Below are 24,397 nucleotides of genomic sequence, written 5' to 3' on the forward strand. Positions count from 1 at the left end.
CACACATTTTATGTCGCAATGCAATTATGTCGCATTTCTTTACGTTCTGCGTTATACAAGAGTATTTTCAACAACAACAAACATGGCGGACAAGGAAGCAAAAATTGAGCTAAAGGGACCCAATTCTGATAATAGTCAACTTGATGTTGCTATTGTTGAAGCAAATACGCACATTGGCAACAACACTCTTTCTACACAAGATATAGATGATATTGCAAAAAAACTTCTTAGTGGAAAATTTTATTTATCTGCGCTAGAATTTCACGCAGAGCTGGTTGAAGTAGGGCGGGAGTTAGCTCGATTTAAAGATTTTTTTTCTAATCCAGGAAATTTTGAGGTTCAAATGAAATTGGACCCACTGCTTTCAGTTAGTAAGTATATATATTTTTATTATGTAATCATATTGTTGTGAACTTTTATTTGAAGTAGCATAGCTAGAGATCACAATCTTTTTTTCTTGTATCGTAATGTTTCCATTTTTATGACCTGTAAAGGGTAAACACCTAATTAGGTGGCATGGCCTAATTAGTCCAGTCATTTAGTTAGGTTACGTGATGTTGTTTAATTAAGCAACCTGCAGAGACGCCAACTTTCTAAATCCTAAAGCGTGACAATTTTTGTTGTTACTATCTATCAGCAGAGGCACCACCCAGGTTGGCGCCGTGGGGCAAATTTTAGAAATTGGACATTCTAAATTGTTGGAAAATGCACTTCCGCACACCTATACCGCCATTTTACTGTTTGAGAAGTATCACGAATTGGTGTTACTTTTACACAATTATTTAACCTGCCAGTTTTGAATACCGCGGGACAAGAAAAACAATGGACGAATTTAGTATGTAATTTAGTATAGTAGTATCTGAGACAAAGGGTGAAATCGATTTGATGAGTGAGACAAAGGGTGAAATTGAGATGGAAGAGGCAAAATTGATTTGCATTATACTCGATGTACTTTTCATTAGACTCGATGAAGTAAGAATTTGTGGAAATACGCTTAATGCATGTGAGTTGACATATCTGAACCTGTAGTATGTCGGCAATTTTATTGCCGACGTGAAATACATTTTAACTGATTTGAGTCTGCATTACGTCGGCAATATTTTTTTGTAGTAAAATTTTTCAGCTGGCACTAACTTTTGTCATTCACCTTTTATTAGGGCTAGACCTTCCATAAATTCGATGCATTAATCTCCTAAGACGATGACAGATGGGAATAGAGTATAACTCTTATTGACATACCTTCCAGATGGTGAACTTCGTTAGGTTAATAGTTCACTGCCAACTTTTTATGTTTCTAGATGAACTCATTAAATTAGGGCAACATTAGGTTGTATATCGCAGAAATTGCCGGTGACATGCTTTAAAAATGCTTGTCACTGGCACAGTTTAACATGAAGCAAAACTGGAAAGGCCCAATTGTTAGAATCTTCGCAGAACATCTCTCCTCACAAAACCGAGGGCAGGGCTGATTTATTGCCTGCTGCGTCGTGTGGGAGAAAGAAATTCTGGACTTCTTTCTAATACGATATACAATTTTTCAATTATTATTACGAAGATAGATAGATGTGTATATTTTCATGGCTAGCCTCACAAATATCAAGGGATATACCCTGTCTATTATTTCCAGGAGGGATGGAGAGTCCTAGAGTATTTTGTAGCTTAGATGGAGAGTCCTAGAGTATTTAATGCTCTTTTTGAGCTACGCAGACCAAATTAGGGCCAGCGCTCTACTAGAAAACTCCTGGCAACATCCAACGGCCCACACAATGTGCCATCTTTCCAATTTCCCTCGCATGCCTTGCGTTAACCTGGGGCTATGGTAACATTCACTTGCCCATGTTGAATCACCGTCAAGAGGAATCGAACCACTGTCTCTCGCACAGAGTACGAGAGCTATAACCACTAATCTTCGGCGCCATAATAACCACTAATCTACGGCGCATGAATTGAATGGCACCAAAGTATTTCTGTAGCCTGAATGATTTCAGTTAATCAAAAGTAATTATTTTGTAGTCGCAAGGAGTGGGAGTAGCTTAAACCAAACCAAAATTATTGTTATTTAAAAATTTCACAAAATTACGTCTGCATTTTTTTGCTGCCGCAACTACGGTATATTTGTACTTTACGTTGGCAATTACGCTAATTTTAAGGGCTGAGTCTGACAAGGTGAACGAAAACTTACTGTTAAAATCATTGCGTTTCGCACTACAATTTTTATGTGAATCAAATCTGTCTACTTTACAGCCAATTTTGACCAATTTATTTTGACTTATTTGCATCGTGCATTGGCAACTTGTGGCCTCATGTGGCAATCTTTGTTGTTTTAAGTAATGGACTGCAGCCATCCACGCTGCAGGGAAAAAAGTAAATATGGCAGACAAAAACGTGGTAGTGTTTGACAAAAGTTTTAACGTTGTTAAAACAGGATGTGAGTCAAAAAGAAAAGCTACAAAACAAACAAAGTAACTGTTTACCACATCCATCTTAAAAGATGCGTTTTTTTGCATTTTGTGAAAGAGTATCTTTATTAAATTATTGCTTATCATACCTAAATAGGTGACACGTAACCTAAGTAGGGTTTATTTTACATTTTAAAATAATTCATACTTGCACGAACATATTGAGTCACAAGTGACAATTTTGAAATCATGGTCGCTTATGTTAAGTAACATTAATGACTTACGTTGATTACTCAGCGTTATCACAAACACAACCAGCAGGAACACAACAACACAACTTGATCCGTAACACAACAACACAACTGGATATTAACTCAACTGCACAACCACTTAAGGCCCAACCAAGATCATTCAATATTGTTTATAGTCCATATTATGGGGACAACATATTTCCATACTTTAACATTCAATTTGATAAGGTCTTCATAAACCTTAAGATACCAAGTCCTTGAAGCATTGTTTAATCCATAAGCACATGTCTTTAATTTCCATACTGTTCCCTCTTTGTAGGCTTCCTTGGGTGGACGTATATATAATTCTCTGTCAATAGGCTTTCCTTGCAGAAATGCTGCTTTAATGTTGATGGAATGGCATGTCCAATTCATGACAGACATAATAGCAAACATAATCCTAAGTGACTTTTTACAGCAGGTCAGAGAATCTGTTTGTACATCTGCTTTATTTTCAAATCCTCTTGCTACAAACCTTGCTTTAAATTTGACCAAATCAGACTGGTCACATTTCTTGGTAATCAACCATCTTGTCGATATCAATGATTGCTTAGACACTGGAACCTGTTCATAAATATATGCAGTTTAAGTCTATGTTCTTTTTTTTTCTAGGAAAAACGCCTAGTGTTTTGACATTAGACTCAATTGATGATTTTTCAAGATACTCAGATGATGGATTGAGAGAAACAGATGAGAAAGTAACTGGTATGAATATGTTTTTTATCTAACTGCCTAATCATGAACAAAATAAAGAACACATTTCATTTACAAATATAAACAAGATGCAGACACTGCATTGGGCATAAGAAAGAATAATGTTATGAGGAAAAACAGTTGAAATATTTTAGAGCACCCAAATAGTGCCTAAAACCAATTTTTTTTTAAAAAAAATAATTTTTTGAGGAAAAACATTTTGTTGACGGGAAATACAGCCTGTCATTCACTGTGGAGAGTCACACTATTGAAAAGTATATATTGATTTGTTATCTATAATCTAAGTTTGCTAGACATTTAATTCTAATAACATTTCCAAAGGCAGTAACCATAGTTTTATACGCACAAGTCCCAACTTATGTTAAAACACATCCATTTAATTTTGCTTGCGGTTTAGCATTTTTTTTGTTTAGAGTTTTAGCAGTCCCATTTTCTGCGGAAATCAAGATCAAGCTGGCAAACTGAAATTTTTTATCCTAGAATGTTTGTTCATTCTAAATTAAAATCAAACAAAAAAAAATGTGCGATCAACTGTACAATGAGTTAAACAACTTATTATCAATATGTCAAATTAAATTCACATTTTAACAACAACTTATTTGCGTGAAATTAAAAAAGACAACGCCCTGTATTTTTAAGATTTTTTGTTTACAAAATAATAAAGTACCTCTACGATCTGTGTTGCATAGCAAACAGCAAAGAAATCAGTCAGATATAACAGAATAATGAGAAATCAGAACAACAGTTAGAGCAAAATTCGTTAGATGCAGAACTACTATTTTTGCATATTAATTTCATGAATAATACTGCTTGTATAGCAAAAACATCCGTGAATAGATAGATAGATAGATAGATAGACAGACAGACAGACAGACAGACAGACAGACAGACAGACAGACAGACAGACAGACAGACAGACAGACAGACAGACAGACAGACAGACAGACAGACAGACAGACAGACAGACAGACAGACAGACAGACAGACAGACAGACAGACAGACAGACAGACAGACAGACAGACAGACAGACAGACAGACAGACAGACAGACAGACAGACAGACAGACAGACAGACAGACAGACAGACAGACAGACAGACAGACAGACAGACAGACAGACAGACAGACAGACAGACAGACAGACAGACAGACAGACAGACAGACAGACAGACAGACAGACAGACAGACAGACAGACAGACAGACAGACAGACAGACAGACAGACAGACAGACAGACAGACAGACAGACAGACAGACAGACAGACAGACAGACAGACAGACAGACAGACAGACAGACAGACAGACAGACAGACAGACAGACAGACAAAGTACAAAAGATTTAAAATATACTAATAAAAAAAAAACTAATAATATATAATAATAAAATACCATTTCTCTAGTAGAATCAATCCGGAAGCTTTTTGGCTGAAAAACATGAAAGACTCTACTGGAGTAGATGGTTAGTCTATTAAGACTAATTAAAATCGACTGTTTAAACAAAAAATTAAATAATTCCTAAATTAATTATGTATTCTGCACAGATCCGACATTTGCATTGGAAAGAAGAAAATTCGCACATAACTCTACAGAATTTAACCAAAGACTCTGCAGATTTGATTTCATCAGGAAGAGAATTCCATAATTGGGAGGCTATATATCCAAATGTTTGCAGCCCATATTTTGAAGATTTTATTCTAGGTCTAACTAAAGCACTTGATGACCTTAAATTATATCCAGTATCATTTCTAAACTGAAACACACCTTTCATGTAGGAAGGATTCAATTTCCATTTCGTCTTGTAGACCTCTTTTAGTAATTGTCTACAATGTTGCATATGAATTCTTTTCGTAGAAGAAGTGGATTCCACTTTAGACTGAGACCTTGCCCTTTTTAAAACTCTATCCACCTTTGAAATAGATTTCCTGCTATTAAATCCCCAGACTAAAGGACAATAATTGAACTCAGATGCTATGAATGTTGCATATAATAAACTTTTCTGTTTATTATCAACAATCCAGGAAATTCTCTTCAGGGCATTAGATTTGCAGCTAGCTCTTTTGCACAGTGTGTTTATATGATCTTCAAAAGTAAGTTGACTGTCAAATTTAATACCAAGAAGCTTTACACATTTGGATGCAGATAAAATTGCTCCATTTAAATTTAAATGCCGGATTTGTGGACTTTCTGGCTTTCCGAATATTATAAAATCGCATTTGCTTGCGTTTAATTGCAAGCCATTATTGGAAAACCATAAAGCTGCTGACCTAAAAAGTTGTTCTAACATATATTTTACTTCGTGAAAGGTTTCAGCTGATGCACAAAACGTATTATCGTCAGCATAGTTACACACTAGAATATCAGAGCAGGGCGGCATATTCACGTCATATTGAAAAAGAAAATCATTTAAAAATATGTTAAACAGTAACGGCCCCAAAATTGACCCCTGTGGTATGCCAGAAAAAATTTCCTTCCAACAACCAAAAACCCCATCAATACCTACTCTCTGAAAGCGCTGCTTTAAATAGCTCCAAATAAAAGATAATGCACTAGAAGAAAATCCATAAGCGGTAAATCGAACGGTAAATCGTTCGTTCCAATATGAATAATTAAATGATCAGGATTAACTTCGTCCAGCGTTGGTTTCAAATAATTTACCATGTGCGCCCTTTTTGCACCAGAAAATGACTTGACAATTATTTTTTGCTTTGATGTCAATTTGTTGTTAATTTTCCAGTGTGAGACATGCTTTAACATGCTATCTCCCACAATACAAGTTACGCTGTTTGATTCGGCAGGAATGGTTTCATCGCCTGTAGTTCTGCAAGCTTCATGATTCGTAATGGTCGGAAGGTTGTTATAGCCAGCAAGTTTTTCTAATCTATCTTTTAACGACTTTTGGTTTTTTTTCCATATAATAAATTTTCTTTTCTGTGCATATCTAATTTCAAATAGCTGTTTAGATAATGATTGTTTTCTCTCGCTGTTCTTAGCTGAAGAAAACGATGATTGGTGTATAGAAATGTTGTTTATTTCTGTATCAAGAGAATTTTCGATAGAGTCATTAAGAGGATCATCAGACGTGTTTGTAGCAATACATCTCTGTCAATAGTCGAATTCAAATTTTCGGTATTAGAGCATTCATGATCCAAGCTACTCACGGAGCGAGTAATAATACGTCTTGCCACCACCATTTTGAGAAGGCAATGTCTTATCAAGGTTCTGCGTCTTAGGCTAATCTATGTAACCATTCGTTGAAATAAACAGCATATGATCATATAGATGTGTGTTTTCTTGAGCAGCTTTGACCCTTTATGCTTATATATTCTTTTACAGTTTGTAGAATGACTCTTTATGACCTATATTGTTCACATCAGATTGACACACAAAAAAGGTATCAGGTAAAAAAATTCTAAATTAAACGTTTTTACTCCAGAAATAATGGCTCAGCTGGCTAAGGTTTCATAACGTCGAACCCAAGGTCATGGTTCGAATCTGCTGAAGCGATTTTTTTAAAGAAAAAAAATTGCATAAAAAAAACTTGTTGAAGACGTAGAAATTAACTATTTCGGTTAGTTAGTTAGGAGTTGGAAAGCAATACCATCCTTGCAAGCAAGATAGTAAAAATGTCTAGGCTAAACTTAACAATATTTGTGTTTGCCATTGCCTAACTGGGTTGATAAAATAGGTTATTTTTTGCAATTGAAAACATCTTAATAAGTATGGTACTTGTTATTATATTATAAACGATTTCGTTCTTACTGAAATTGAGCTTACAAGTCTTACTAATCAAATTATAAAGGATGGTTTTATCCAGAGTGACTGACAGTCGAATGTAATGGAGAATTGTTTCATGGGCACAGTGTTGCATTAGAAAGAGGTAACTATTGTATGCAGATGATTTGTTCTCATAGCAGAGTCGATGGTAGAATTAATTGAAACGTTTGAGAACTGGAAAATTGGACTAAAAGAGCAAGGGTTAAGAATGAAGCCAAGTGTGACCTTGTATAGTAGCCTTGTGGTGTTTGCCGGAAAGGGGTAACTCAATTTTTTTTCAGACTTAAAAGCATTGGGTACATAAGAAGTGTGAGTTATAATGGAGGAAGATTAAGAGCTGACATTCAGTTTGTATACAAGCGTTGCAAAGGTGAGATTATAGACAATGAAGTATTTTTAGCTGTAACGATGTACAGCAGTGGCTCGTTAGAGATAGTTAAAAACTTCTGTAACTTAGGTGATAAGTTGGGAATTGAAATGGGGTGTCGGAAGAAGTGTAACTAGCAGGATAGGTTCTGCTTGGAAAAAGTTCAAAGAGTTACTGAATAATAAATTTTTTAAAGTAAAAAAGTTAAGTAGGGTTACGCACATGATTGGATTGTGTAAGTTATGATAGCGTTTTCTTACATGTGCACTATTTTCATTAATAACTTTCTTAACTAAATAAAATCCCAACTGACCGGGTGGGTGTTGAAACTGTCACCTCACAGCAAAAATAATTATTTATATAGTTATATTTATATATAAAGTTGAGCTTTACAAAAAATTAAAATACCTTCCGTTTCTAAATAAAAGTGGAGAATTCTCATCCTCAAATTTGACTCTATAAAAAGAGTGGAAACAGTTATGCAATAAGAAGGACTTTAGGCAGATGTATCATTTGCTGATTCTATCATACCTGGGGTTAAGTTGAAAAGTAATCGATCCAATTTTTTGTTTTTTTATTAACTCTTAGACAGTTGTTTGTTATAAATGTTATAGATGTTATAAAACCAGCTACTCATATCAGTTTAACATGAAAAAAATCAAAATCTTATATTTTTAAAATGGTAATATACTACTACTACTCTAATGCTTTGTATATTAGTGCTCGAGTTTGAACTTAGAAAAGCAAAAGAAACAATTCATGAGCTACGTGAAAATATTACAGAATTAACAGCAGGTACATTAGAATTATTCAATCATTGTTAATTTTTTAATTTAATAATGTTGTCATAATGTTTTCTAAACCATTGTCGTTTCCGAATAATTGTTTACAACTTATCTAATAGGAACCATTTTTTTACATATTTATAGAAAATTTTCAACATTTTTGAAAATATTGACTAACAATGCAGTCCATTTTTCTTTACTCTAGCTAAACAATGTCTTGTAATCATACCATAATCCAGTGATATGGAATACAAAATGCAAAAAGGTTACAAAATACTAAAACAAAGTTTATGTTTAGATGATAAAGACAAAAAGAATATATTAAGCAAAGACATAGATTTAATAGACGATGTAAGTATTATTATTATTATTAATGCATCAGATTTTTCATTTTCAATTTTTTTTTAAGTAACAATTTTAAGTGAATGGCCAATTTGTAAAAAATGGACTTTCAATATCATAAAACTGTAAAAAATATTTTTATTTTTCTAAATTTGAAAAATGTTAATAATAATTAAAAATTTTGTGCAATAAAAAGTGCATCAATTTTTTTTAGATACAAAAATACTTTTTTCGAGAGATCTGCACATTAGGTTGAACATTCTATAAAATTGATATAACACTGATTTATTTCACATCGAATAGCTGTTGATTTTCGACTTTAGTGACTTACACAAAAATCGAGCTAATGGCTGTTAAAAAGTTTGGTGATCACCAAGGACAAAAACAACATCTTAAGTTATCTTAAATAATATATTGAGCATCCCAATATAACTGAAAATGAAAAGTTCTCTACATATATTGGATATCAACAACTTAGTTGATATAAGCACTTACCTTGCTGTTAACTTAAGTTTTCTAATAAAATAAACTTCAACTTTTTGAACTAGCTAGCTTGCTATATCCTTCAAAATAGAAACATACAAGTTTATTGCACATAAAGCCAGTCGAAACAACAACAATAACTTTAAGATCTTTTTAAAAGTATTAATTACCTTCTTAAAGCTAATAACATAGCATTTTTAACAAATACAGCTCCCTGTGTTGTCTCTGTTCCCTCGTCAAAACAAACTTTCGATTTCTGATTATTTAATATATTTTACAGACCGTAGCTTATTTTCCTGCCCGAAAGAATACTGAAGGGCAATTTTTTTTTTTTAGATAATAAAAATAAAAAAGTAGCAAATTTATCATAAAAAGTTATTCATAACAGATTGTCTAGACGTCTATGTGGTTTCAAAGTGTGTATGATTTCTTGAACCTTGACTTTTTGAGTGGTCCGTTTATCACACGCCATTATTTGGGAATGCAGGGAATTGAGCTGATTGAATCATTTTGTTCCTTTAAAAAAATACTTAATTAAAAAAATGTTTTTTATATGTTTATTTTAGGAACAAATAAATCATTTTGAAATTAGAACATTGAATTTTCTTGTTAATGAGTATCTGTTGAAACATGAATACAAGTTAACCTCTATAACATTTGCTGATGAGCTTGCTGATCAGGTAGCTACTCCTTGTATTTTTTATGTAAATGTTTTGACACAATTATGGGGAGTTTTTTTTATTTTATGCTTTTAAATGCAAAATAAAGGAAAATAGATTTTCAATGAAAATTTAGTTAATAATAAATATCTATATTATAATACCCGTATATGTCTGTCTGTCACGCAAAATTGTACTGCAAGTAGCGAGACACACACAATGAGGTATTAAAAGGACGGGATACTGTGGATTTTTCCACGGGCCATGAATGCAATAATGTAATATTTTATTGTATCAAAGCTACAATAAATACTTTACTCCATGTTTTATATGCAGAAGAAAATCTGTTTACTTAGGATTTAGATGATTGGGAAGATGTTGGTTTAAATACTGGTCAACCTCCAGATATTCTTCATTTGTTAAGGGACTATTCAAAGCATGTCGTTGACCCTGTGAAGTTACGTGACAAAGAAATAGAAGACTTAAAGCAAGAAATAAATAAATTAGTATGTTGTTTCTATTATAGTTATTTATGTTGCAACAATTTGTAATAGTTTCAATGTGTTCCATTAGTAAACGTAAATTGATTCTTGTTTATGGAATTTATTTTGTATGGTGAAATGTGTCAATTTTAATTTGTTTAGACACAAAGCTGCAGTCAATTACAGGAAGAAATTTCTGCTGGACAAAACGAAATACACCGATTAACAGAAGAATTGGAAAAAGCATCAAGGTTTGTTTTTTCCATTTTACTGCACTAAAAGTTGTGATAGAGGGGGGATAGGGGGATCTTTTGACCCGGGACAGATAAATGTTTAAATAGAAAGTAAATCAACGTTATTACAGACACTCCTACGACAAGTTGTGATATTTATCGTATAATATCTATATTATTATACCCCTATACGTCTGTCCGCCCGTCCGTCCGTCTGTCTGTCACGCAAAATGGTAGCTTAGCTACGCAGGTAACGAGACGCACGCAATGCGGTATAAAAAGGACGGGCGAACCCGTGGATTTTTCCACGGGCTAACGACTTAATAATAAATATTCGAGCACATTGGACCATCAAATAAAATTATTTTACAGACTAAAGCTGTAATCCATTATTTAAACATTAATTCTACTGACATAATTTTCCATTTTTTTTGTTGAGTTGTCACACAAATAAAACAATAAATAAATAAATGATAATCTATGTTAATGATTAATACTATCAATATGGGAAAGCAACTCCCTTCTTTCATAAAAGTAAATTTACAGAACTTAAAAAGTATGTTTTTTGTTTGGAAATATCAATAAAGAAGTGGGTGACCTACAAATTAAAAACCATACTGGTTAATACAACATTTGGATTTTACCCACTCCCTCCGTTCCCTAGACATCAAAATCAAGAAATGTAATAATACTAAAGTCTTTTCAATGTCTGAAATCACAAGCACTCGCACCATATCCTGTTAAGCGTCCAGATTAGAAAGCTAAGTTTCTCAACATTGTATTTGATGTTTCGCATGCACATTTATGTTATGTGATGATATGTGAGTCACTCCTAAGTAAATTTAAATTCTTAAAATTGAAAAGTATTTAATCTTTTATTCTTCTTTGCTTCAGGCTGAAATCTCAGGAGAATTTTTTACATGTTCACAATTTTTCAAGACATGACGAAGATAACATTTCTAATAAAAGTTACACTTCGTATAAAAGTGAAAATAGTGACATCAAAGAAAATTATATACTTGTGGAGAATGAACCACAAAATGAAAACTTAAAGGAAGGCAAAAATCAGCATATTTTTCTTGACCATTCGGAACTTCAAAATAGTAATGTTAAAGAAGATAGTGAAAAACAAGATACTGATTATCACAATGAATCTCAAATTGATAAAATGATTAATATAGATGAATTTAATGAAGCCAAAAAGGTCGTAAAATGTAGTATTTCGAATTCCGTGGATGATGTAGATTCCTATACACGACAAATCTCGTCAACTTTCCTTACCACATTATTGTCAATGACACAAATTGTGGGAGAGTCAAGACTGTCAAAGGAGGTGAGTGTAAAATACTACCTGCCTGCATGATTTGTCTTAAGCAATTTTATTCACATAAAACTACAGGAATAACATCTTGTTGAATGTGCTTATCTGTCTTAATAATAATTGGCGTGTGTTAAATATGCATTCGTCTAGAAGAAAATTAAAGTCTAATAAAATTTTGTACTGTTGATTAGGTTTCCAAAGAAGAGAACAACACACCAGTTCAAGTTATCGCCGAATCTCTACCTAATATTGTTCCAAATGTTTTGTTAAATAAAAGAGAGGTTGGTAGTGATTGTCGTTAGTGTTGCTCTGACAGTAATTCATTGGTCACTTTTATTGATTTTAATACATAAATGTGTCATGTCATGTTGGTTTGATTTACAGAGTTTTTAAGTTTTGAGGCAATACATTTCTCATAGCATAGTGAATAAACTTATAATTCATTCATTGTATCTTACCTTAGCATGACTGTCCCTTGTATGAGACTGCACATGATTTTTTAATACAAAAATAAAAGAACCAGGGCGTTAGAAAAAATTACATTGTGAATTGCTAACATAATGCCCAACAGGAAGCAGGATTACCCAAGGTTGCTAGAATTGTGTGCTGCAAACAAACCAACTATTCTACATGTAGCGAATATACTCTGTGCCACATGTAGTGTAGTGGGGTCGTTTATGGGTTTCAACCAGCTGCAAATTAAATACTACGCACTACCTGGTGGTAAACTCGACTCTCCTGTTTGAAGGTTCAACCAATGTGAATCATCTGTTGATAAACCTTCACCTTAGAACATTAGAGGTTATTACCATTGATTGTGCTGTGTTTCTTACTTTCAGGAACTTATCCCTCTTATCCTATGTGCTGTTAGATTTCACGATAACGCAAGAGTTCGTGATGAGCTTCTGCATTCTCTCTTTAATCTGATCAAAAGGCCTGACAAAGAACAAAGGTTAGAAACCAGCTTTTAGAAAGTGATCAGTGGTGCTCAAAAATCAAATATACACTCATAATATTGTGCGCTTAAATTGCACTGATAAAAAGACTCGTACCAACTTGCTGGTGTGGTTGTTATCAGCGAATATGTTTAACTAGGATTTCAAGAATAAAACCTTAAAAACCACATGAAAGTGGAAATAACTCAATAGTTACATAGGTTTCATCTAAATACATGTTTACACTTTCTTAGAAAAATCATAATAGATGGCTGTGTAACATTTGCCAAGTATGTGGAGCCTGTTCGAATAGAAGCTGAATTTCTTCCTCAATGCTGGGAACAGGTATGTGACCACTGTTTTTGTTTTTAATTTGAGGGTTCTTACAAAGTGGAATGAGCCTTGTAATACAATACCACTGAATAAAGATAATGTAAACCTTCTTGCAGTCAAATTGAAGGTTTTTAGGTATTGTTAGGATTTCAGATTTAACTGATTAATAAAATTAATAAAATAGAAAATTGACATGGTTGATCGGTTTATGAAAAGTTTTCACAAGAAAGTACTTGTTAAAATTAGATTCTGGGACATATGTTATGACGTATCACAGCTGCTCTATATTTATTTGTAATCTAATTTTAGATAAATCACAAGTTTTCAGAAAGACGGTTGTTGGTAGCTGAAACATGTGGTAACATGGCCCCATATATTCCAGTATGCAAAACAATTTTTAATTAATTCTCTTTTAAAAAACGAAGTTAAAAACAGTATCCATTAATTTAATTTTCTATTTTGAAATATCTAAAAAAATCTGCATGTTATATAATATTATATTTTCTTAATTTAGGTAAGTCTTTTGAGTTCCCTGGTATTCTCTATGCTTTCTCAAATGCTGCAAGAAGACAGAAGTGAAGAAGTACGAAGTGCTGTTGTGAAAAACTTGGGAATTATTTTAAGCTTTGTTACAGATGCTAGCAAATATTCTCAGGTGTGTATCATCCAAAAGTTTAATTAAATAAAAATTTGATGCGGTGATAAAATAGTTGAGATTTTCCTCAAATAACAGGATTTTTTGATAGATGAGGCAGACAATAACTAAAAAATATTTCTGACCTTAAACAAAAATTGTGAAGAATTTTATTTAAAGATTGGTTTATGTGACAACATGGACTAACTTTGGGTGTTAATGTTTTGTTTCATGGTTCAAGTATCCACGTCAGAAGAAATTAACTTATATCTTGCACTTTTCTCTTAAAACTTTGTTTCAGAGAAAGATGGTAATACTAGTTGTAATAGTTTAGATGAAACACTGACGCTTTTGCAGATTAAAGATAGGTTATATAAAAAAGAAGAGAAAGTAAAAAAAAACAGTAAAAATCTTTGTTCAGAGATGGCTTTTACCACTTGGATGACGTTTAGTGTGAAATTAAAACCCGTTAACCCACAATGGAAACCAATCTTTAATCTCTGTTTTATCACTAATGTGAACTCTGCTTAAAATCTTTTTAGGCATTCACCTTACTAGAACTTGGTTTAAATGATATTACTGATGAGGTTGTTGCAAATACAAAGAACATTCTTTTACCTGTTGTTGCTGTGTGGGCTTCAGAAATCAACAAACTGCAGCCGCACTTAATACCAACACTACTAATTATGTGTCAACGGTCCTTGCAGGTATCTTTCTTTTCTATATAATGAAGCTTTAAAAACCTACATGTTATAAAACATAAACACGTATGCACTTTAAAAATTAATTCTTAAATAGCATGTTAGAAAACCCACATCTGTGGTGAAAAAAATGTAATTGATATAATTGGACTCTTCACTGATTTCTAATAAAAGAAAGAAAATCAGCCAAATAAAACCAAATCAATGCAGTAAAATATTGCCATGCTACCTTGCACAGCTTGTTGCGAGAACAAAAATAAGATCTTCTGTCTTGCTTCTTGTGTGTTTCAAAAATATAAAGATTTAACATGTAGGTCTCTGCTACTTATCGCCAATATAACAAGATGGTCAAATAATTTCTTCACTTTTATATTCAGAGTTGGTATGAAGCGAGCATAACAAATACTGAGGGAGATTCAAATGCATTGTTAATGGCTGCTGAGATGAAATTTAATAATTATATAGATTGTTTGGTTAAAATGGTTACCATTATGTTTTTGCATTGTTTACAAACTGGTTCGTTGGTTACCTGAGTTATATCTAGTTTTATCTGCACCTAACGTGTTTCTGTGTATTGCTTTAAGTGTGTTGTGTTTTTGTTTCTAGCGCCATTTTATTATGATGATTACGACGCTTCTATTCAAACTCCCTTGGGAGGTACAAAAATTCTTTTTTTTAACAACGCAAAAAATCTCATCTTAATCTTACCTGTCACTTTTTAGTATTACACAAATGTATCCTTTGCTTAATGGTAGATTTGAGTTATAACTTTAAGTGTTTTTTTGTTTTGTTTTACAAGATATGAGGCTGCCTGCTATGAAGAATCCATTGCTGAATATTGATACCATCCTTGATGACAAAGATAGAATCTGCTTCCTTGTAAACCAATTTGATGAAGCGATGAAGTCATCTGACCAAATATGGGAAAGTGTTGAGTGGATATGCAATGAATGGTGGGTCAACTTTTGAATGCAATAAATGATGTAAAAACTGAAGAAGAAAAATTTAAAAATTTGCCTTCTCTGTTTTGTGATAAATTTTAAGTAATAAAAAATTATAAGTAGTAACTTATTTATCATATTTTTTTACTTCAAATACAAGAAGAAACAACATAAATCTTGAGATAAATAACTCGTTTTTTCCCAACTTTTGTCATATTTGTCATATTTAAAGCTTACGTTTTTCTAGGATTAGGGTTTTTAATTTAATTGTTAATTTTAAATCTTATTTAATTTTATATTTAAATTATTTTTCATATTATATTTAGTTTATCAAAGACTTGTGAGATGTCAGGTATAATTTCATTTGTTCGTTGCACTGACCAACCAATTGATTAAAGAATTGATCCCTCTACAAACCGCTGTATTTAGTTAATATGTATTAGTAGTATTTATTTACTATATTTATATTTATATATAGTTTTGACGAGTGGAAATTCAAATCTTATGGCGAAGTTTGTTTGTTACATGTGTACAATATGTCGAATATTTGGAAAGAATTTCACTTTTACCAAGGTATGCAACATTAAATTCAGTATGAGAAAATTTAAATTTGAGCACAACACTAGTTTAAATTCGTAAAAAAAAATATTATAAAGTTTTCAATTCTTTTAGTGATTTGATTTAATGCAAAATTGTTCAGAATTTTATTGAAAAATATTATTGGAATTTACATTTAAGAAAGAAAAATATTTTTTGGCTTCTTGTAAAAGCCAAGTTAACTATTCTCCAGACAGAATATAGAATATTCAGATATATTATTTTTAGATTGTGCCATATTTTGAAAAACTGATGAGAAATACAGGTGAGCATTTTTTTTATTATTATATAAATAATGTTACGACTTTGCGGCGTTTTGTTTCATCAGATGCTTGGAAAGTCATTCATGAATTTCCAAGTGAAGTTTTGTTTAGTTTTTTTTATTTCTGAATGAAAGGATGCAGAAAGGATTTAAAATTTCTAAAATTGCACAATCCTTCATCAAGTTATTTTATAAAAATGAAAGGATGGCCTTAAGTTTTCTTTGAGTGCAATGAAGTGTTAACAAACGGACATACAGATCCCAAGCTATGGGGTCGTCAGCAAAAATTTAAGAGGCGTGGGAGGAGCAAGCGAGTGTCATTTTTTTAAAAAAAATTATGTTATTCAATTCACCTTTATAATATCTATGCATTGATAAAGTTTAAATATACATCCTTTAACAATTCTAAAATTACTGATGACAGAAAATGTTAAAATTTGCTATCCCTTAAATATGACATCATAATTTATGCCACATAATTAACTTTTTAAGCTCTATAATTTAAGTCCAACATCATTTTATACCCCAGGTTCCCCTTAAGCGAAATTCTGCATACTAACAACAGGGAAACCATCAAATAATATAGTATGTATAAAACAAAATATTTTTAATTTACCAAGAGATGAACAAAAGTAAGCGATACTTCACATTGTTTGCAGCTGTTCTTCTTACTGTTTATCACACTTTTTTTGCGTAGGTGCAGAATTTCTAAATGATGTGACACCCGTCTGCAGTCCTTTATTAACATTATTTCTTTGTGGTGTTCTTTCATCTTATCAGGAGGTAACGTTTGCTCATTGCGGTTTTTTTATTGAATTTATTAATGCTAATAATGTTACATTAAAGTTTGTGTAGGTTTAAAATGTCTTTCCATCATTAGTATAATTCGGGAGCTAGAATTTTCTAACGATACCAAAAATTTTTCATATCGCGTTATGATGACTGTGGTATTTTCGTAATAATATGTGCCCATGCAACTTAAAATTGAAACGACTGGATAGGATAGGGATGAATACTCCATAGTTTTTAACATTTTGGCGCAAAACAGGAAAATCAGGGGGTTAGTGAAATTGTGAGTTGCTGTATTTAGTTTTTTAACGCCCAGTTCTTTTTAACGTCTCTTTAAGTTTGTTGCGTCTGCCAATATTATTAAGTTGATTGACAAAAGACTCTTAAATCTTTCATTTAGAGCAGCACAAAACTTTTCTTTGTTTTTGAAATCGTAGTTTGAATTGTACCATTTTGAAAATTTTGTTTTTATGCAGGAGGAAGAAGACAAAAAGCTGTTTAGTTTCATCAAACAATGTCTGCTGACTATTTCCACGCAAGGATTGACAATGAAATATTTGGTGCTGTCTGTCACTATGTTGTGGTATGTCTCTCACACGAAATTTATCTACCTTGAAGTTTCTCTCACATGAAATTTATCTCGCTTCTGTCGTTAGATTTTATATAGTGAATACAATGTGATTAGTATGATAACTACGAATTTAATTGCTAGGCGGAGATAGTGTAGCACATTTAGCTTGTAATCATAAGGTTTCAGGTTCGAGTCCCCACTCTAGCACACTTTAAATGTAGTATTGCCAGCCCATTTGGTGCCATCTACTGACCGCTAAACGACTTGTGTGGCAGGCACAAGCAAGTTAGAACAATGCTATATGCATCTCTAGCGGTAATGTTCCCCAGCTAAAGTCAGATGAGAGATTAGCCAACCGTATGGATGGAAATTCCCAAGGACGTTAAAGGAGAGGCGAACAAAAAACTTTTTTGTGGCAGCCACAAAATAAATTTTGAGCGAGAAAGAAAAAATTAAGGAACGTCTAAATCCCAAAATCTAATAAAGTACCTACTATAACCACACACAAATAACTATGTTTTATAAAAAAATATCCATAACATTTTTACAAAGTTTTCATGGCTGTATGTGGCTGTATGTGGCAATTTTAAGATGTACTTACCAATAAACATAAAAAAACAAGATCTTTAACTGAAGATAACCAAGAATATTTTACATACAATCGTAGTGCCAGCATTTTTAACCTTCGTTAATACTTCTTGGAACTTTATAAACATATTTCACAGCCAATAATAATTTTTTTTTCGTAATTTGGTTCGCTTTTTTATAACATACTTTCAGTTTCGAACGATGAAGTTTATTGTGATAAGATGGCGCTAAATTCGATAAATATACAGACCGGAAACTTTCAACAACAAATCGAACGTAAAAATATTTTGGTCGTGTTATTCAACCGATATCATTTTTGCTATATTGATCTTTAACTTTTGTTTTGTTTATTATTTTTGATAAAAAGTGTGATCATCGATGCGTTGCCATTAAAATGCAGAAAAAGATCTAAAATTGTTTCTGAATATAACCACCAGTTTGGAGAATATGTAAAAATACTGAACTATAAAATAACTCACATTCACCGATAAAAAAAATGGTATTTTGTAGTAAACTCCTATAAACCGATGTTTTTTGCGGAACATTCCAGACCAGCGTATCTGGTCTTTGAAATTAACTATGGCATCGTGAATTTTCAGTCAGCAGCCGTGCCCGCGTTGTTCGCTCCTCCTTTAAAACTTCCTGTTACCTAACTTACCAAGAAATATCGTATTTATATAATTTAAAGACAAGTGACTATTGAACAATCTGTTAATAAATATAATATTTAGGTGTTTAATTTTTATTTTATTTTTTTTTTATTTTTTGAAATCTTTAACTGTTTTTCTGAGAAAAAGCTATGACCATTCTGTAGGAGCTACAATAATAAGAAATTGTAAAGTTCCCGTTTTTACAGTTTTCCACTTATTCAACATAGCTTTAAAAATTATGGATTACAACGTAATTTTAACTTGAAAAATATATCTTTCTTGTTTATTAAAGCGAAACGCCATTGTATCAATCACCGCTTATACAAACATTACGTGAACTGGTTGTTTATCCGGTAGCCGAAGTTCGAAGCTCGATTGCACAACTGTTTGGTGTAAGTTCTTTCTGCTATAAACTATATTCAACGTTTTGCCTTGATTAATAAAAGTTTCTAAATAAACACACCTGCTTTTAAGCGGCCCTGGCGCTGGCCCTGGGATCTCAACAATCGTTGAAAATATTGATATTTTGCATAAAATTTAGTGATATCCCATCTGTATTTTCCCAATCTGTATTCCAAATTTGCACTTGTGTGGGTAATTTATGCATGGGAAAGGGTGATGTATGTCACCAAGAACATCTGGGATTTTAAATTTATTCTACTTGCCAGGTTCTAGTAAAATGTGTCAACAAAGACTTGATAGCATCACAAGTTGCTTCAGCCATCATTTCTCTCACAAACGACAGAGATATGTAAGTAACCCACGCTCGTTCAACAACAACGAGAAAAATTAGACCACATAGGTTTGCTAATCAAAATCATTTTTTACTAAAACGTAACGTCACGTCGCTTTTTATCTCAGTGTGAATGTAACCTTGTTTTGCTAATTTAGATCCGTTCGAATTGCAGCTGTCCCCGCCCTGGGAAATGTAATTGAAGTCATATCAGATAAAAATGTGAGGCTTTGTTTTTTGTTGTTTTTGCCGTCGTCGTTGTTGTTATTACGTCGTCGTTAATTAGTTATCGTTGTTGTCATGTCGTCGTTTTTGTCATCATGATTGATGTATAGAAAAAATTAAACTCGATGTTTTCTTTTTAGTTGTTGGATAAAGTTAGTTTTCAACTTCAAACATTACTGGATACACCAGAACTCCAAAAAAATATAAATCTTCAGATTGCTATCATAAACACATTCACCAGAATAATGCCGAATACTGATCATAAGTTTCGTGATGAATGTAGGTGCACTTTTCTAAAATAACTGTTGCAATGAATGTAGGTGCACTTTTCTAAAATAACTGTTGTAATGAATGTAGGTGCACTTTTCTAAATTAACTGTTGCAATGAATGTAGGTGCACTTTTCTAAAATAACTGTTGTAATGAATGTAGGTGCACTTTTCTAAAATAACTGTTGTAATGAATGTAGGTGCACTTTTCTAAATTAACTGTTGCAATGAATGTAGGTGCACTTTTCTAAAATAACTGTTGTAATGAATGTAGGTGCACTTTTCTAAAATAACTGTTGTAATGAATGTAGGTGCACTTTTCTAAATTAACTGTTGCAATGAATGTAGGTGCACTTTTCTAAAATAACTGTTGTAATGAATGTAGGTGCACTTTTCTAAAATAACTGTTGTAATGAATGTAGGTGCACTTTTCTAAATTAACTGTTGCAATGAATGTATGTGCACTTTTCTAAAATAACTGTTGTAATGAATGTAGGTGCACTTTTCTAAATTAACTGTTGCAATGAATGTAGGTGCACTTTTCTAAAATAACTGTTGTAATGAATGTAGGTGCACTTTTCTAAAATAACTGTTGTAATGAATGTAGGTGCACTTTTCTAAATTAACTGTTGCAATGAATGTAGGTGAACTTTTCTAAAATAACTGTTGTAATGAATGTAGGTGCACTTTTCTAAAATAACTGTTGCAATGAATGTAGGTGCACTTTTCTAAATTAACTGTTGCAATGAATGTAGGTGCACTTTTCTAAAATAACTGTTGTAATGAATGTAGGTGCACTTTTCTAAAATAACTGTTGTAATGAATGTAGGTGCACTTTTCTAAAATAACTGTTGTAATGAATGTAGGTGCACTTTTCTAAAATAACTGTTGCAATGAATGTAGGTGCACTTTTCTAAAATAACTGTTGTAATGAATGTAGGTGCACTTTTCTAAATTAACTGTTGCAATGAATGTATGTGCACTTTTCTAAAATAACTGTTGTAATGAATGTAGGTGCACTTTTCTAAATTAACTGTTGCAATGAATGTAGGTGCACTTTTCTAAAATAACTGTTGTAATGAATGTAGGTGCACTTTTCTAAAATAACTGTTGTAATGAATGTAGGTGCACTTTTCTAAAATAACTGTTGTAATGAATGTAGGTGCACTTTTCTAAAATAACTGTTGCAATGAATGTAGGTGCACTTTTCTAAATTAACTGTTGCAATGAATGTATGTGCACTTTTCTAAAATAACTGTTGTAATGAATGTAGGTGCACTTTTCTAAAATAACTGTTGTAATGAATGTAGGTGCACTTTTCTAAAATAACTGTTGCAATGAATGTAGGTGCACTTTTCTAAAATAACTGTTGTAATGAATGTAGGTGCACTTTTCTAAAATAACTGTTGTAATGAATGTAGGTGCACTTTTCTAAAATAACTGTTGCAATGAATGTAGGTGCACTTTTCTAAAATAACTGTCGCAATGAATATAGGTGCACTGTTGCAATTTTTCAGAATTTACATTCACTAACAAAGGCTGTCTTTAAAAATCTTTTTAAAGTGACATCAGTATAACACTTCCCCTTTTTTCGATACACAATCAATCAAAAGCAGAAACTCATCAGAAAAACTAATTTGATAGTGTTTGTTGTTATTGACCCTGTGCCCTTCTATGCGTTTTGGAAATTATAAATAAATGCATAAAATTTATACTTCTTATTGTAGTCTTAATACCACGTCTTAAAGTGACAACAGAAATAAACGAAAGCGTGGAAGATGTTTCTGATCGTATGGAAGTAGTAGAGTCGTTGATACAAGTGCTGAGTGCTGCCTTATGTTGTTGTATCTTTTCATACTTCGTCGTGAAGTTTTTGAATGTTTTCTTCCAACTTCTTTATTATTCACAACTCTATAAACTTCTGAATTGTGTGAAGTGTGTCCAAGTGTCGTAAAATGTGTTCTATCCTTTATAACCTCTTGTAGCGTCGTCTAACGCGTGTGTAGCGTCTTAGTGTGTCCTGGCCTTTATAGCACAAAAGTGTCTTTTTGTGTTGTGTGTTACTTCTTAGAATTAAATTTTTCTCAATATTAAATTTGCAGTTCTTTCGAAAGAGACTATTGCCAGCTTCATAATACCTACGTTACACTTGCTAAAAGATGATGTGAAAAATGTCAGTCCTGAAACTTTGGTAAGGATACTTTTTTGTGTTGGGGTGACGTTGATGAGGTATTGACAGCATCCTTTATATCTTTGAGCAAATAATTCTGAACGGAAATGTAATAGATCTAAAGAAGACAGTAGTAACACAAATCTGTCCCAAATATTCTTTCTGCGCTCAATAATTGACTCTTTCGGGAAACTTCACTATAACACAGTCTGATTGTGTAATATACGCTCAAATTATGTTCAGGATTCAGTGTTGTTACTTCTTAAAGATGCTGAAAGCAAGTGTGAAGATGATAAGTCTTCAACAGGGTGAGTCAAGTTTTCTTCTAAATCACCTGATATAGAATTTTTTATTTATGTGTCAATATGTTAATTGTAATTCACCGAGTGGTAGCCTTGTGTTAGAGCGTCCGCTTCCAGTGCGGGGGGTCTTGGGTTCAAGCCTCGGCCGAGTCATGCCAGAGACTAATAAGTGTGAATCTATCCTTTCTGCTTAGCCTTCAGCACGAAAATAGGATTGATATCTTAGGCGGTTGTCTAGTTGATCGATTGCTGTGCTTGCATGACTTTCGTAGCTCAAATGGAGCTTTAAATGCACTAGGACCCCTTTACAGGATCCCCGTTAAATACCAATAGAAAATGAAGAGGCCATCCTGGGTAAACAATTTCAAAAATTAGAATATGGTCATTTACACCTACTGTTGATGAACTGTGTGAGAAAAGTCGCTGAGGGAACTTAGAACCAGAGGATTCTCGAACGGCTTTGTTTTGATACGGTTACGATATTGTGTCGATATGATGCTTTGCTTATTTTGTTAGATCTGGCGTCTCATCTACCTCATCAAAACTTTTCGGTGGCATTTCATCACGATTAGATAAATTCAAAAAGAAGAAACAATAGAGAATTATACACCATCCCTTAATATCGAATAGCATTTTATATAGTGTTAAAATATTTTTTTAGAACTGATTTTCAAATATATTTATATTTTCTGTTCTTTTTAATTTGTATTGATTATTTTTCTCAAATTGCATTTCGAATTTACTTTTTTCTGCACAAAACTTTATCTTTTTAATCTAAATTTTTGAAGAAAATCGCGAAATTAAAATTCTGAAATTTTAGGTGCTTAAAGTATCTGTAAGGGGCGCGCGTCTGTTAATTTATATACTGTCATTCGTTTTTAAGTGTCACAAAACATGATTTTAATACACCCTTATCGTATTCTAGTGTGTCATTCAAATCTTCTGTTATTGCGAGGAATGAGTCTGTATTAGTTTTCACAAGCTCTACTATTTGCATGTTTTTATGTAAGCATGACACAAATACTTTAATGTGTTCTCACTTTCATCAATTATGAAGCCTTAAAATGTTTTCTTGATTTCGTTGCAAATAAAATGAATGATCAAATTTGCCATTTCTTCTAAATAAAATCTTGTGTCAACAAAATAGTCCGACAATTGCAAATGAAACATTTTTTCTTTTTCAGCAAATATTTGTAGATGCAAGACTTTAAAATTTTTGAATTTTACTTAACTTACTCCGTATTATATGTTTGTTTTTTAACTTCGCTATCTCGTCAACTATTGCACTGAAGTAAGTCGTGAAAACGAGGCTAATCTCAAGTCCAAACTTTCTTTATATTTTTAAGTCCAGTCTGCAATTGCGCTGGACTGAAAGTCGGGCGTAACCTTCTGATAAAGATTTTTTGGGGGGATTTTTTTATTTTTTTATAGAATTAAGATAAATGTTATTGAGTATAATGAAATGTAAAAAGTTAGATTGTATATTTGGTAGAAATTATTAAAGCTCATAGTTTTCATGGTCACAGAAATAAAATGTTTAAATTTAAAATGTAATCTCTCTGTTCGTTCATAATGTGTTGCAGCCGAACATAATAGCCAAATAAAGAAAATAAAAAGGATTCCCCAACAATAGAAAAACAGAAGGTAGTCGCTACATAAACGTTCCTCTTTACTTTCAACCGCGGTCTGGATTACCCGAATTTCAATGTATTTAGTTAGGTAATATAACCTGGTTTCCATGTTTTTTAGCCCCTGAGGCTTTATTACGGAGGCCGCTATCAACTTCATCAACAAGGCAAAAAGTCCTGGGATCGAGGTTCTCTACGTTATTGCACCGCTTCCATACTTGAG

At 32.6% G+C, this 24,397-nt stretch overlaps 1 protein-coding gene and 1 long non-coding RNA gene across 3 annotated transcripts in view; one reads left to right on the forward strand and one right to left on the reverse strand.

Moving 5' to 3' along the window:
• Positions 1–5,418, reverse strand: part of LOC130614166 (uncharacterized) — a 41,529-nt gene extending 36,111 nt beyond the window's left edge. The window contains exon 1 of the long non-coding RNA XR_008975824.1: positions 5,276–5,418. This is a non-coding gene — a long non-coding RNA (uncharacterized LOC130614166). The remainder of the gene's footprint in view (positions 1–5,275) is intronic.
• Positions 50–23,652, forward strand: LOC130614159 (RAB11-binding protein RELCH homolog). Of its 2 annotated transcripts, XM_057435567.1 has the most exons (30): positions 50–371; positions 3,302–3,394; positions 8,263–8,337; positions 8,626–8,678; positions 9,719–9,832; positions 10,168–10,317; positions 10,456–10,544; positions 11,421–11,859; positions 12,039–12,128; positions 12,687–12,799; positions 13,037–13,127; positions 13,425–13,496; positions 13,630–13,770; positions 14,292–14,456; positions 14,828–14,966; positions 15,057–15,107; positions 15,250–15,403; positions 15,718–15,743; positions 15,870–15,964; positions 16,217–16,253; positions 16,948–17,033; positions 17,516–17,622; positions 19,141–19,240; positions 19,517–19,599; positions 19,740–19,803; positions 19,947–20,085; positions 21,802–21,918; positions 22,177–22,265; positions 22,488–22,552; positions 23,063–23,652. In XM_057435567.1, the coding sequence occupies exons 1-30, from the start codon at positions 83–85 to the stop codon at positions 23,142–23,144; spliced, it is 3,408 nt and encodes a 1,135-aa protein (XP_057291550.1). In that variant the 5' UTR covers positions 50–82; the 3' UTR covers positions 23,145–23,652. The 2 variants fall into 2 exon arrangements, with proteins under 2 accessions (XP_057291550.1, XP_057291551.1); XM_057435568.1 differs by lacking the exons at positions 50–371; positions 3,302–3,394 and adding an exon at positions 7,422–7,545 and having other exon boundaries at positions 23,063–23,651.
• The last annotated feature ends 745 nt before the right edge of the window (positions 23,653–24,397 follow it).

This window comes from Hydractinia symbiolongicarpus, chromosome 11 (assembly GCF_029227915.1).
Source record: "Hydractinia symbiolongicarpus strain clone_291-10 chromosome 11, HSymV2.1, whole genome shotgun sequence".
NCBI classification, from domain to species: domain Eukaryota; kingdom Metazoa; phylum Cnidaria; class Hydrozoa; order Anthoathecata; family Hydractiniidae; genus Hydractinia; species Hydractinia symbiolongicarpus.

Coding starts and splice junctions, on each gene's coding strand:
- LOC130614159 (XM_057435567.1), top strand. CDS start 83: ATGGCGGACAAGGAAGCAAAAATTGAGCTAAAGGGACCCAATTCTGAT. Junction 13,128..13,424: donor TTCCTCAATGCTGGGAACAG/GTATGTGACCAC, acceptor ATCTAATTTTAG/ATAAATCACAAGTTTTCAGA. Junction 19,804..19,946: donor AAGTCATATCAGATAAAAAT/GTGAGGCTTTGT, acceptor TTTTCTTTTTAG/TTGTTGGATAAAGTTAGTTT.